General features: G+C 37.7%; 2 protein-coding genes across 7 annotated transcripts in view; both read left to right on the top strand.

Annotated features, from left to right (window-relative positions):
• The first annotated feature begins 341 nt into the window (after positions 1–341).
• Positions 342–4599, top strand: LOC132985095 (uncharacterized). Of its 4 annotated transcripts, none has more exons than XM_061052264.1 (10): positions 343–487; positions 593–661; positions 891–1012; positions 1141–1195; positions 1294–1446; positions 2166–2207; positions 2352–2420; positions 2776–2823; positions 3051–3230; positions 3496–4599. In XM_061052264.1, the coding sequence occupies exons 2-10, from the start codon at positions 601–603 to the stop codon at positions 3858–3860; spliced, it is 1095 nt and encodes a 364-aa protein (XP_060908247.1). In that variant the 5' UTR covers positions 343–487; positions 593–600; the 3' UTR covers positions 3861–4599. The 4 variants fall into 4 exon arrangements, with proteins under 4 accessions (XP_060908249.1, XP_060908247.1, XP_060908248.1 ...); XM_061052265.1 differs by having other exon boundaries at positions 1294–1440; XM_061052266.1 differs by lacking the exon at positions 2776–2823 and having other exon boundaries at positions 342–487.
• Positions 4600–5909: 1310 nt separating this feature from the next.
• Positions 5910–12973, top strand: part of LOC132985107 (A-kinase anchor protein 7-like) — a 47944-nt gene continuing 40880 nt past the window's right edge. The window contains exons 1-6 of one of the 3 annotated variants that reach the window (XM_061052288.1): positions 5910–6497; positions 6601–6853; positions 7540–7695; positions 8015–8157; positions 9150–9286; positions 10486–10646. In XM_061052288.1, coding sequence (XP_060908271.1) covers positions 6330–6497; positions 6601–6853; positions 7540–7695; positions 8015–8157; positions 9150–9286; positions 10486–10646 — 1018 coding nt within the window. In that variant the 5' untranslated portion in view covers positions 5910–6329. The remainder of the gene's footprint in view (positions 6498–6600; positions 6854–7539; positions 7696–8014; positions 8158–9149; positions 9287–10485; positions 10647–12973) is intronic. The other 2 variants (XM_061052290.1, XM_061052289.1) reach the window with 2 other exon arrangements.

Here is a 12973-nt window from a genome sequence, read left to right on the forward strand (position 1 = left end):
ATGTTGCTTCATGCTAAGAAGTATGGCTGATTATATCTGTATAGAGATTAAAATCATATTTGTAGTTCGAAAAACTCTACTGCTATTTATAATCCAATTTGAAATAGGCTACTAAAAAATATTTCACATTTTATTGCTCTTCTCTTTTTCTCTTTTTCTCTTCATTATTATTATTTTTTCCACATAATGTATTTAATTAAATAAAGACTGTAATTAGACTACTGTACAGTAAAAGCCTAGCGGGTGGGCGGGAATACTGCACGTGTGTCAATAGCTACCAATCAGCGTGTGAGGAGTCAACAACGTCACGACGCGAGGACGTTTTAGAGCATTAAACTTTCACTTTCTGTTGACTTCAGTGGGTAATTTTTCCAGTGACTACAGATATTTTTATTTGGTTAAATACTCGACGGTTAACTTTATTCAAGTAGCCTACTGAAACGTGGCACTCAATTATTTCAGATACTCGTGTTGATACAGTGTAAAGGTTGGTGTTCGCTCCACGAATAGGATATCTATTCGGTATTTATGAAATGTCTTCATGTTTATGTGGCAAATTTGACATGTTTCTGTTGTGTGTTGTTTTCCACAGGTGAAGTCATGTCAGGATTACTGACCGCCATAAAGAGAATCGACGAAGAAGCAGAAGTGGTGCTGAAAAGTGAGTGACTGTTTTTATTCCAGAAACATAATTTCATCAGACAGTTGTTAAAGGGTTTAGCTTTCGATCACTGTTGGGATGGGCCTTTTTTTAAAGACACAGGGTTTTTTTTAGTGGGGGACCTAAAAGAAACTCTGTCAAGAGAAGAAATGTGTTGAAATGAAACTCAGTTCGTGTGTTATAACTTCATCAACAACAACAAATAACTCCACTCCTGTTTTTGTTGCAGACGCAGATTTTTCCACCGACTCGGACATCAAGACTCTGACTCGACAAGACCTGCATGAGCTGTTTCCTGGACCGGATAAACTCAAACTTAGAAAGAAGCTCTTTGATAAAATACACAAAGAGGTGAGATTAGAAAAAGTATGCAACAACTGAGGAAGATGGAAATAAACCACTTGGTTTTAAGGATTTAACACAGTGTGCGTTTAAAGTATTACAAAGAATGCTCTTAAATCATGTATTTTGTCTTGAAGCCACATCATGCCCTCAGAAGAGAAAAGGAGGAATTCCTTCCAAAATCCTTGAGGGGTATGTTCAGCCTTGCTGGCACATACTTTCAATTTCATAATGACATAGCTATTCAGTTATTTTTTAACCATGTTGACAACCTTATTTTCTCTCCTCAGCTGCCCTAAAAAACATTGCAGTGTTGGAAGATTACCTCAAAATCTTGAAGGAACTTAAGACCAAGACAAATAATGTACAAGATTATCTTGATACTCAAATCAAGCTTATGGAAGAGCTCAGAGAAGACACACCTCAATGGGACTCTGGTAAAGGTTATTATAACACATATTTTAATTTCAATATTATTTTATATTAAGTGCACAATAAACCTCTCGGGGAAGCACAGGGCGAGACTAAGCACATTCATAGCGCTTGGAAGGCTCTGCTGGGCCTCGACCTTTCTTTGGATAGTTAGGAGGTACAAAATGAATTGATTACAAACAAGATTAAGAGAAAATTAGGAGGTCGCACATGGACGTACGTAAAGATGTTAAAGATTCCATTGGCGTCCGGTAATATAATATAATATATCTCATTTCTAGTCAGAAGGTTTTCACTTTTATAGGACAAGCATGTGATATGCATACAATAGATTGAAAGTTGGAAATGGATTACTGTTCCCCAATGTTTAACTGTTTCAATGATAAGATGAAAATAAAAGCAAAACCATTTTCCTGGTGACTATCTTTACCCTTTTCTGGTTGACCCCCAGTTGGCTTCCTACAGTGTATCGTCAATAGGAAGCCCCTCTATGGAGGCATATTTTTCAGTGGCGAGGTGAGGGAAACATTGGAATTATTTTTCAATACAACCAAAAGACTCAGCCCTAAATGTATTTACATTTTCTGGTGCAATCAGTGTGGGTTTTTTTCCGCAGCCTTTCACTGCATGAGTGTTTTTGAGCGTCCATATTAATTGTGTCATATTACACAATAATGGATAATATTTGGAGTCAACAGTTGCATAATAATGAATTACTTTCGTCGGACAGGTACTGAAGCCGGAGCAAGCAATGTCTCCTACAAAGACCAAAGTGAGTCTGGCTTTATTCCACTTCTAACAACACGTGTATGAAGCAGTTCAAGAATTGAGATTTGATCATAACTCATTTGGAATTTAATTTGAAATTATACTCTAAAGAAGTTGAGTGAGTTAGTGTATTTATTCTCTTGAACAGATGGAGCGTATGCGGCTGGTCCAGTGGTGCCAGCTTATGGGTCAACCAGTTACGAGTCAGAGGGACAGAGTAAATATAACTTCCTTCTTTTCTTTTTTTGACAACATCTCCATTTATACACGTTTGAGTAAGTTATCTGTTCTAAATATTTTTAATTTGTGGAATTACGCTTAAATTCTGTTATAGCTTAAAATAAAAGTCTCTTTTTGTTTTGCACCTGAAAGGTTTAAAAATATTTGTAGCTTTACATGTTTGGCTGCCACATGGCCAGACCCTTTGAGCAATCACATTTAAAGGATCTTTTCCGTCCATGTATTTTATTAGTTCAAGTGATTCACATGTAAAACCTTTAGTTGTCCAAATCTGACTCTGACTGGTAAATATAAAGAATGTCATGAATGATAAATGTTGCTTCTTTCATTAGAAGAAGAATACTACTGGGTTGATAAAGAGGAGGCCCAGGATTGTACTGGTATGATAATTGCACACTTAACTTAAAAACTATAGTGATAAAAAGTCTAATGAGATATTATCACTGTTTACATGACTTCAATGTTTATATAAAGATTCTTTTGGAAGCTTTTCTTTTTGTCTGTACCTTCTAAATATACAAGACTTTTTCAAATATCATGCTATACCAGTTTTACGGTTACAAAGTAATTGTCCAATAGACATTTAAATCTGTTTTTTCATTTATAGGGAAGTACAAGATGGTTGTCAGTGGCAAAACCTTTGGTGCGCATCAACAGTTCTTGGACAAAGTGAAGGCTGGGGTTGAGCTCACTGAAAGCAGTGACGATCATGAGATCACTATTCTATTCTGCGTTATCAGTTCCCGTGTGGGCTCTGATGTGGAGGCCGCCATGCCTCAAGTGAAAGGTAAGGAAAGAGCTTCTGCTGGTTCAGTTTTGATGAACGTTATTTGTTGAGCTTCGAATTGAGACATTTCATCTGACTTAATTTTTCAAAGTAATGTTACAGACACATTAATGAATTTGTATAGGGAAGTCTTTTGATATTTACAGTTTAAATAAATTGAAAATCATGTGTAGTCTTGCCTCTTAGAATTGCACTCATAACTATTCCTCTCAATATTTCAGTCCTCACTGTCTCAAGCTGTGCTCCTCTCTCTTATTTTCCACAGGTGAAAAAAAAGTAATTCTGGTGTTGATGCATCACTCACGTGAGCCAACGGTCATGACTTGGGCTCGTGGTGATAAATATGATAACATCAGGTTGCATGTCAACGTTTTCTTCCACGAGACAGTGCAGGGATTAGTAGAGTGTCGAGAAAATGATGACGCTGTCTCTGGGATTCAACAGAAGTTACTGGAGTTCTGGCCCAGAAGAATGAAATATCCCAGCACACAAAGTAACCAGGGTGGGGATGCTGAAGGGGGAAAGGGTGGTGGGAAGTCTGGGAGAGATGGCAAGGGCAAGAACAAGGACTATGACAAAAAGAGTAGCAGTTGGCTCCAAAATCCTTTTAGTTTCAGTCACAGTAAGTAATGGATCGCATGCTCAGCAACATAAAAGCAACATGGATTGATTTAGACTAAATACTTAAGGATAATTTCTTTAACTGATTGGTTAGATTAGATCAGTGTTCAATGATGTCAAGTTTAATGTTAATTATGTGCAGAAACCGCTAATTAAGAAAGTTGTCATATTTTCTGGTATTTACTTTTTCTTCATTATTTGGTGCAGCCAGTCAACAACTATTTAAAAACTGATTGGAAAGTTCTTGTAAGTTTGTTGAAAAATGTAATTACAGCATGTGGAGTGGGTTGACTTTCATATCTGTCAATCAGTCTTGAATGAAAAGTATATTATTCTCCAGTTTCTACCAACACATCTAGTCTATATAATGTTGAGTCAATGGATGACAAATGCTGGGCAATAGATTTGTGCTTGACAATAAGTAAAGCCAACAGTACAGCTTTCACTGTAACTCTTGAAGGTTCTTTTTTGTTGTTGTCCATATCTTGTGTATTGTGTAAGTTAAGACTTTAGTGTACAGTAGATTATAAAGAGCGGGAAAGCCACAAAGCTCGATAGCTGCCAAAATTATTAAGTTTGCTTACTTTTTTTTGCGTTAAAATAAACAATTAATGCAAATAAAGATCTGAAAAGTTAATGATTGCTTAAAGCATAAATGTATTTTGTCTTTCCTCACCTTACTCAATCATGTCACAGAAATGTAATTGTGATGATTGATTTCCTTTCAATAAACTCAGTTTGTGTGAAATCCTGTTATCTGTGGTACATTTGATATATACTTTCCCACTTCATGCTGACAGCCACATATATATACAAGTTAAATCTGAGATGTATTAAAAGTGTGGCAGTCCTCCACTGCACACATGCATTCATATAGGCCAGAGTTCTGATATGAGTACATTAATATTGTAACATTTTTATTCAATGTCGCATTCAGTGTTTTAATGGTCCAATCAAAACCATTAAAATCGCATGTCTTCATTTAAAACAATAATTTTCAATTTCTCTCACTTTGTGGCCCACATAGATGTATCTTATGTGAGTTAGCTCAAGGTTGCGAAAGTACAGAGGAAGGAATACTTTGTCATAGGCCAACAACATTTCATATACAGTGGATACATCTGCTGACCTGTTATTTTGGATTTTATGCAATAGACACAGTATAATAGAAAATGTAGGAATGTACATTTGCTGAAACATAACAAATTCTTCAAACTAATTATCAACAAAAATAGCTTTGATATAGACTGATAAATATGGATGCATATGTTTTCTATAATTCCTTATTTATTTATTATGTTTTTCTATTTATTTATTATTTTTTCTGCATTTTAAGAATTTTTAAAAACTTTTAAAGAGCAGAAAGAGAAAATTAAAACACAGAGGACAAACAAACACACTAACAAAACACTGGTTACATAAGCTTCAGATACAGTAGCTGGTCAATGTCGGATACATTTATGGTACAGGGATACAATATCATTAGCGTATGAACGGCAACCATAAATTAATGTGCCTACATACAGACAGATCTGGACGTACATACATACACACACATCTAAATTCATATTTTAATTCATACACACATCTGTAAATATACATACTTAAAGGGAAATGACTAACACACTTAATAACTTAATATCATATAACCAGAGGGTCATTAAAGGTGTCAGAAGTTGTGTACCACTTTTAAAAAAATATTAACCTGATTCCTAATTCTCATGGTAATTTTTTTCCATTCCAAATATTTCATTTACAAGATCCTTCCATTTTGAGTTAATTAAATTGTCATCTTTTAACCAGCTCTTTGTTATCTGTTTAATAATTACTGCTCTTTTCGCCAAAACATGTGCGAGTCTTTCTTCTTTACCCCTTGTGGTAATTTCCCTAATAGTAGAACTTGAGGGTTTTTATTTAAAGGTAACTTATTATTATTATTCTTGTAAAACGGCATCCCTTCTAAATACTCCGGTACAGTAGGTGGCGGTGTGCACCTGTAAATTGGGATTGCAATCCGCCAATATACACAAAGAAGAAGAAGAAGAAGTTGTTTACAAACAGACGGTGCTTCAGTCGGCATTTGGTCGGTATTCCGTAACAGCGGAGCTAAATGTTGCATGTTCCTCACTTTTGACGTTTCTTTGACTGCAGCCAACGAGGTTCCTGCACCAACATCACAATGACACAAATTATAATCCGCTTTGTTTGTCTAATTAGCCGCACAACTTCGTTAGCAACACTAAGCTAATAGTTACGCAGCGCAGCAGATGTCCTGCAGCATGTCTGCTTGATTCACTCCAACAGGTGTTGGTTACAGGACGGTCCAGTCTATCCCTAATGCTTTTGTCATTGCTAACTACACCGAAGAGAATTGAAGGCTAATTTTCTCTGAATTTGTGGCTGGGTTAGCTTTTATATATGTTCAATCGACCTGTAGTTGTCTCCAGTTGAAGGAAAGTGAATCACCTTTTGTGTGTCATGCTCGTCAGGTGCATCCTGTCGAGTCCAATCAGATCGACATGTGCCACTGCTAAGATAGCATGTTCACAGAGGGGTTTTGCAGTCAGTCAAATATTATTTTTGAAGCACAATCCCGTAGGTATTAGTGACTTGAAAAACACATCTGTACACCGATTCCAACTGAAGGTATCAAAAACCATTGAGGTCTCTTGAAGTATTGCTGTCTTGAAATCAGTTTAGGACAACATGACGGTTGTGGCTTTTGATATATCACTCTTCTCTGTTGCAGGCGCAGCCCTGTCTGCATCAACTAACAGTGTGTGACATGCAGGCAGCTAGTATCTCGTATGGAAAGGAGACCACTGCAGTTGCTTCAGGTGATGATGAAGATGACGAGGGTGGTGGTGCAGGTGTAGTTGCACAGGAGCGTGGGAAGAAGGATGAGAAGTTGACGAAGGCAATACTGATTCCAGGTCGGGTGGATGTAGTCAGCATGGAGGTGCTGCAAGATAAGACTGACACTGGAAGCTGGGAATTGTCAAGTGAGTATAATTTGCTGCCTCGTACAGACGCTGAGAAGTTGCGGGAAAAAAAGCTTTGTCGAAACAGTTCCACTAGTAATGGGTAGACATTGCCACCTGAAGCATTCTTTGTATTTAGCCCAAACATGATTTAATACTTCCAAAAAAGCAGCCATGTCTTGTGTTGGATTGAAATCTTCTTAAGTTAAAGAAAAAAAATGTCTCGATAAATTTCTCTGCTAAACTTTTAAAACTGTGCAACTTAATGGGACACCTTCTGAAGCATTAAAGCGTTTCTTTTTCATTTATTCCCAATCATTTATTCAAAATGAATAAGCCAGCATTTGAAAGTGCAGTTTGAAACAGCAAAATCACATTCCTGCAGAAGACCTTTTTGCATGGACAGATGTTAACGTACTCATGATGTTGCGCTACATGATGTGTTCAGGTTTCAAGATGTTTCTCAGTACAACTCATATTTACAAAAATTGACCTGAAACACTCGCTCCCAGTGTTTCAGTATCAGCATGCCATCACAGGCCTTACCATTTAAAGGTTTTTCCACCTTCTTAAACCATGCCTATTACCTGTACATATACTGTAACTCCGGTGTCGAGTAATTTAAGCTGCAGCTTTGCTCCCATATTTATACAGAAACAGATGCTTTTATTCTGGTGATTTTATTCAACCATTTCTTTTCTCCACAGCTCCAGATGGATCGGATGAGAAGACAAAAAGCAAGAGACGGGGGGAGAAAAGGAACTGGAGGAAGAAGAAGCTCAAGTCATCTGACACCGCAAACAATTTAATGTCTGAGCTTCCATTTGCTCTTACCAGCCCCACCACATGGGAGGAGCTTGGATGTGTGTGCATTCTTAATATCATCATTGAATCATTCTAATAACATACTAATGTACAAGATTAATTGAATCAGGTCTCATTTTCTGAAAAGAAGTATGTGCCTCCGCCTAAAGCAGACTGGCTTGGTGCCTGTTTTATTAACTGTCAGGTGATGCCTGAAGAAGTGTGTAGTAATTTGTACCATCACGATTTTTGCTAGACCGTTGTATTAGACAGATTTTGCTATTGCTATCTTTTACTTTTGAACTGTAAGTTACAAGAGTAAGTCAGTTTTTTGTCTTCCCATGTCAAGTATCCTATTGTGTTAAATCCCAAATCCAGACTCCAATGAGAAGAGGCGAAAGAGAAAGAGAGGAGACAACGGAGGGCGAGTGGACAGTGAAGAGGACGCAGAGAAGAAGAAAAAGAAGAACGAAAGTCAGCGACCAAATTACTTTGTCTCTATCCCAATCACTAACCCACAGGTAAGGAGCTGCAGTACTCTTCACCCAACTTTCAGATGATCGATTCATCAATTAATCTCAAATTTATTTCAGCTTTTAAAAGTAGCTGCTAAATTCATTTTGACAGCAATCAGGTTGTTTGCAATGCAACCAGCTCCTGTGCAGGCGCTCCTAAAACATCTGTGCTTCAACCTCAATAACGTTTTTTTTTACACACAAAGAATAACATATATTAAGCCTTATAACTGTTTATTGATCATCCATCTCAGTGTGCTTGAAGTAAATTATCACACTCTACAAAATGACATCAAAATCAGTAGCTGCATGAAGCTTGTATGGTATGCTTTGGAAACAGTTAACAACATTACAAATGTATAGCATTGCAGTAAACTCACACACGCACTGATGTCGCTTTTTACAAGAAGAAAAGTTGAACCCAGATTCTGATTTTAAATGTTGTAAATTGCTTTTCTATCCTGACCAGCAGAACTCAAACACTAGTTTGACATATATTCTTTTTGTGTGTTTTTCCATATTTAAGCTGATTCTACTTAATTTTTCTGTAATTGCAGTAAACCCTATTTTGCCCTTGATGGAAAACAATAGTCGTAAAGATCCTGTTTCAAAAACCCTTTGAATTCTCCCAGACTATTGATGAATTTAGTGTTAGTAGGTACATGGTCAGTGTAGCTCAATTGGTACTGGGAGAAGATTGGAAACAAGGGTTCAGATTAAATTATCTGGCAGGTGATGATACTGAAACCTTAGTGCTTACTAAGCAAGCAGCCCCTTAGAATGAACATTGATTTACCCCATGGTCATCATCTATTGATGCGTCGTCTGTGATGTTGAATTGCTGAAGTTGCTCCAGTTTCTTCTTCTTTTTTTAATCTCCATCTCCTCTCCACTTTTTATCAATGCTAGTCTTGTTCTTGGATAGTGAGAAGCGTTGGTAGAGGGATAATTAGCAGTCACAGTACATTTTCTAAAGTCATTATTTTTCCAAATGACAGATCAGTTCTACTGTTCTGGAGGTCCAGGAGGCGGTGCTTAAGCAGGAGCTAAGACTGGCAAAAGCCATGATCCCCGTCCCAACTCTCCACATCACGCTGTTAGTCACTCATCTCGCCAATCAGGAGCAAGTAGACCTGTGAGTAGATGCTCTGCATGCGACACTAACATTTCAACCTGACAAAAAAACATTCATTTTTACAGCCATGTAATGGGAGCTATACATAACACACAAAAATAACATTTGACATAATTGATATGCCATCAGCCAATTAGACCTCAAAGGCTGAGCTGCTATGAAACAAAACATATTAGATTGCAGAAGACCTCAGACTGTATATTGCCATTTTGATTTGTAACCCACTTGCTGAACAAACATCTGGTCTGCGATTTAAGGAAAGAATAGACTGAAATCTCTCTGTTGTCCTGGTTTATCCATTTTCCCACAGTGACACACACAGACTCTGCTACAGCTAAAGAACTCATGTTCATCCAAACAGAGGCGCTCTCAAATAAGTCTACTTTCAAACATCAGATTGTCTCCCATTGTACCAAATGAGTCTTTGTGATGCTGCACACTCTCACCACTTTAGATCAGGGAACAATGTCCTGCTTTTGTTTGTTGCTGTTGTGAAGATACTGAAGTGACTACTTTAAGACATGGAAGCAGAGTTCAGCAGTGACTAATTACACAGCATGTCACTTTAGACGCTGCTTCTGTCTTATCTCTTCCTCTCAGCATTTCCAGGAAGGAGTCAGTCAGAATCCATTTTTTGTTGTATTGCACTGCAAAATGTTAAATTGTGTCTTACAAATGTTTTTTTTTTTTTCAAACTGACCCACATAAGATAATACGTTTTTCTAAAATTGCCCCATAAAGTGCCAAACATTTCTAACCAAACTAGTGTTTCTACTTGTTTTATTTTAACTAAACCAAAAGTAAATACCTGGTAACTTCAAATACTTAAATTAAACAAAATATTATTGAAACATCATCTCAAATATTCGGGGAAAGCAGTTTCCTGTGTTAAATAGATGTTTAAAAACTGCATTCAATGTTCAGATTCAAACATTTCATGAGGAAGTGTCACAGAATGACCAGTGATGTTTCATGTTACAACACGGTGCAGCTCAGGAACGTGTTAGCCATGTTATGTGACGATGCTGATGCTTAATCTACATCAAGCAGAAGATTGTGTCATTAGTAATCACTTGATTCTCTCGTTATGTAATAGGAAGAGAGAGGAAGAGAGAGGATTAGGTCTTGAATTTGTGTGTGTGTGTGTGTGTGTGTGTGTGTGTGTGTTGTGGTAAATTCATCTGTACATTTGCTATTAGGGCGGGATCCGTGCTGGCTCAGGCTGAGCCCTCATTGGCTGAGCTGTTGGGAGGGCGGGATCTAGCGCTGCCCTTCTCGGGGATCAGTCATTTCAGGAAGGAGGTGGTGTTTGTCAGTCTGGCCCCCGGACAGCACAGACACACACTGGACAGTGTGGCAGGTCAGTGATGGAGCTTTCTCAATCTCTTGTGTGTTTTCCTCCTCTGTCCTACATCAACAGTTCTGTCTGTTTTAAGCATGAAATATAAAGTCCAGCTTTGCTCATCATGTGGTGCTCCGCGTGCTGTAGAGTAGACGTTCCTTTAGAGGATGTGAGCGTGATGCTATTTGTCGTCCCTGTGGAGGCATGTTTGAACCTGCTCCCTCCAGCTGGGGAGCCTCGCTGCTAGTAAGAGGACTTAATATCTTTCACATGTAAACAGGTGACTGTGAGGGTTTCAGGTTACAGATGAATTAGCTTTACGGGATTGGTGGGCTGTTTATTGATTAGCTAACTGTAAAAAGTCAATATTCAGTATTCAAAGTTTGCAGGAGGTCTCAGTCCGAGATATGTCCTAGACTGAACTGGGGAGCATTTTCAACACGGCAGTCTTTAAAATGAAGGTAAAAAGAAGGTAGTCGCAATTGGCTGTAAAATTTGCCAAAAGATGTTAATGAAGCCAAGTATTCATGATGTGTTCACCCAGAGATAGGGCTCTGCTGTGGGAGCCTGCACTGTACGCAGGTGTGTGGAGTGTAAAAATCTGGTTTTGAATGAATTTAAAAACCAATAAGAACAGTGTAAAAGTCTGCAGATGAATGTAATCACATCCTCTTTCTTAAAGCAAATAGAACTAGACTTGAGGTAATGACAGGATTTTTGACTCTTAACTGGCAGAAGAGAATATTTAAAGGTGTGACGTTTGTAATGTGCATATTTTAGACATGTTGAATACTAAAAAAATGAGGATAAGGATGAAAATAGTCCTCTGATAAATTAATAATGTTCCTTGAAAACAGTATGAACACGTTTTGTAAGGTCTTTGCATGTTCTCTGTCTTCTTTGTCCTTGTACATTTTTCATTATTCGTCCATGTAAGGGGTTTACACAAGATCATTTGCGTGTATGTTTTTTTTTTTTCTCGGTTTTGCCGTTGGCAACAACATTAAGCCAACATTTCTAAGAGGATTCTCACCCCATTTCTCCTGCAACACACACACACACACACACACTGACACAACCACACGTGTGTAAAATAAATGAGCTCAAAATGCTACACAGCATACACAGTGACATTCATTTGTGTACACTAACATAACAGGAAACGTGCGACTATTAGCTAATTAATGTAAAGCAAGAATGTTCTTATCTGTGTCTAACCTATGAGGATGTTCATAATAATAAAATACATCAATTAATTGACGTTCACCCGAATTAAAAAAGATTTTAGTTGTAAGATTGTTATGCCTCTTATTCTCAACAATAAAGAACAGCTGTTGTAGTTCTGTGTAGGTCATTATCCAAAATCAATGTATATCACGATATGCTGTACCGTGGCCTCTGTATTGTGATACGTATCGTGTCGTGGGGTTGTGGGAAATACCCAGCCCTATTGGTTAGCAGCAGGTTGTGTTTTCTCCAATGATGCATTGGACATTATATCAAACATTCAATTGACAAGGAGGTAGTGACGAGCGTTTTACACCAGATGACAGCTGGAAGGCATGTCAGAGATGGAAGGTTCTTACTAAGAGACAGAATAACATGCAGCATCATAATGTTTAGATCTGCATTTATCTGACTCCATTAAACTCATTCTAACCTAGCAGCTGATACTAGAATGGACAGACCCTAGAACATTGACACAGTCAAGTAAAACCAACGCTAACACTTGAGTGACTGAGTGTGCCGCAGAATGTATGCAGGGCCTCAGGAAACCTTTACTCAATCTATTTTGTAAACCTGTTGTAAACTTTCTAATGTAGATGGTGAGGTTAAGACACGTCCTGTCTCAGGTGAGGTGTGACTGTAGTCAAACCAAAACCAGCAAAAACACAACAAAGCTTTAGAACAGCCAGAGAACATGTAGGATCTGTTACAGAGATGCAGCTAAACTTTTAACCCACTACAGGTTTCCTTTTAGTGTTTGCACAGTCTAGAAAGTTTTAAAAGATTCCCACGTTAGACTGTTTTCAAGGTTAGGAATATTCTCCTATTATACTCCTTGAGAAATGTTAGATTTGTATCATAATCTGGTGTTTCATTCCAAATTCAAAAACTCTTTAATATTTCAAATTAAAATGAAAAATCCTCTCATCACATTTATTTGTTTTCTTAGGAGTAGAGTGGACCGGGGTGTGAAGGACTGACACGGGTTTGATATTTTGGATTAAGGTACCCTGCAGATTGCTTGAATTTTACTCTCTTAATCTTAACAGAACTTCTTATTCCAGAAAGTTTAACCTACTGGATACCATTCCCTTTCCCCCCTAACCACCCTGTGTTAA

Source organism: Labrus mixtus, chromosome 12 (assembly GCF_963584025.1).
Source record: "Labrus mixtus chromosome 12, fLabMix1.1, whole genome shotgun sequence".
In the NCBI taxonomy this organism is placed as follows: domain Eukaryota; kingdom Metazoa; phylum Chordata; class Actinopteri; order Labriformes; family Labridae; genus Labrus; species Labrus mixtus.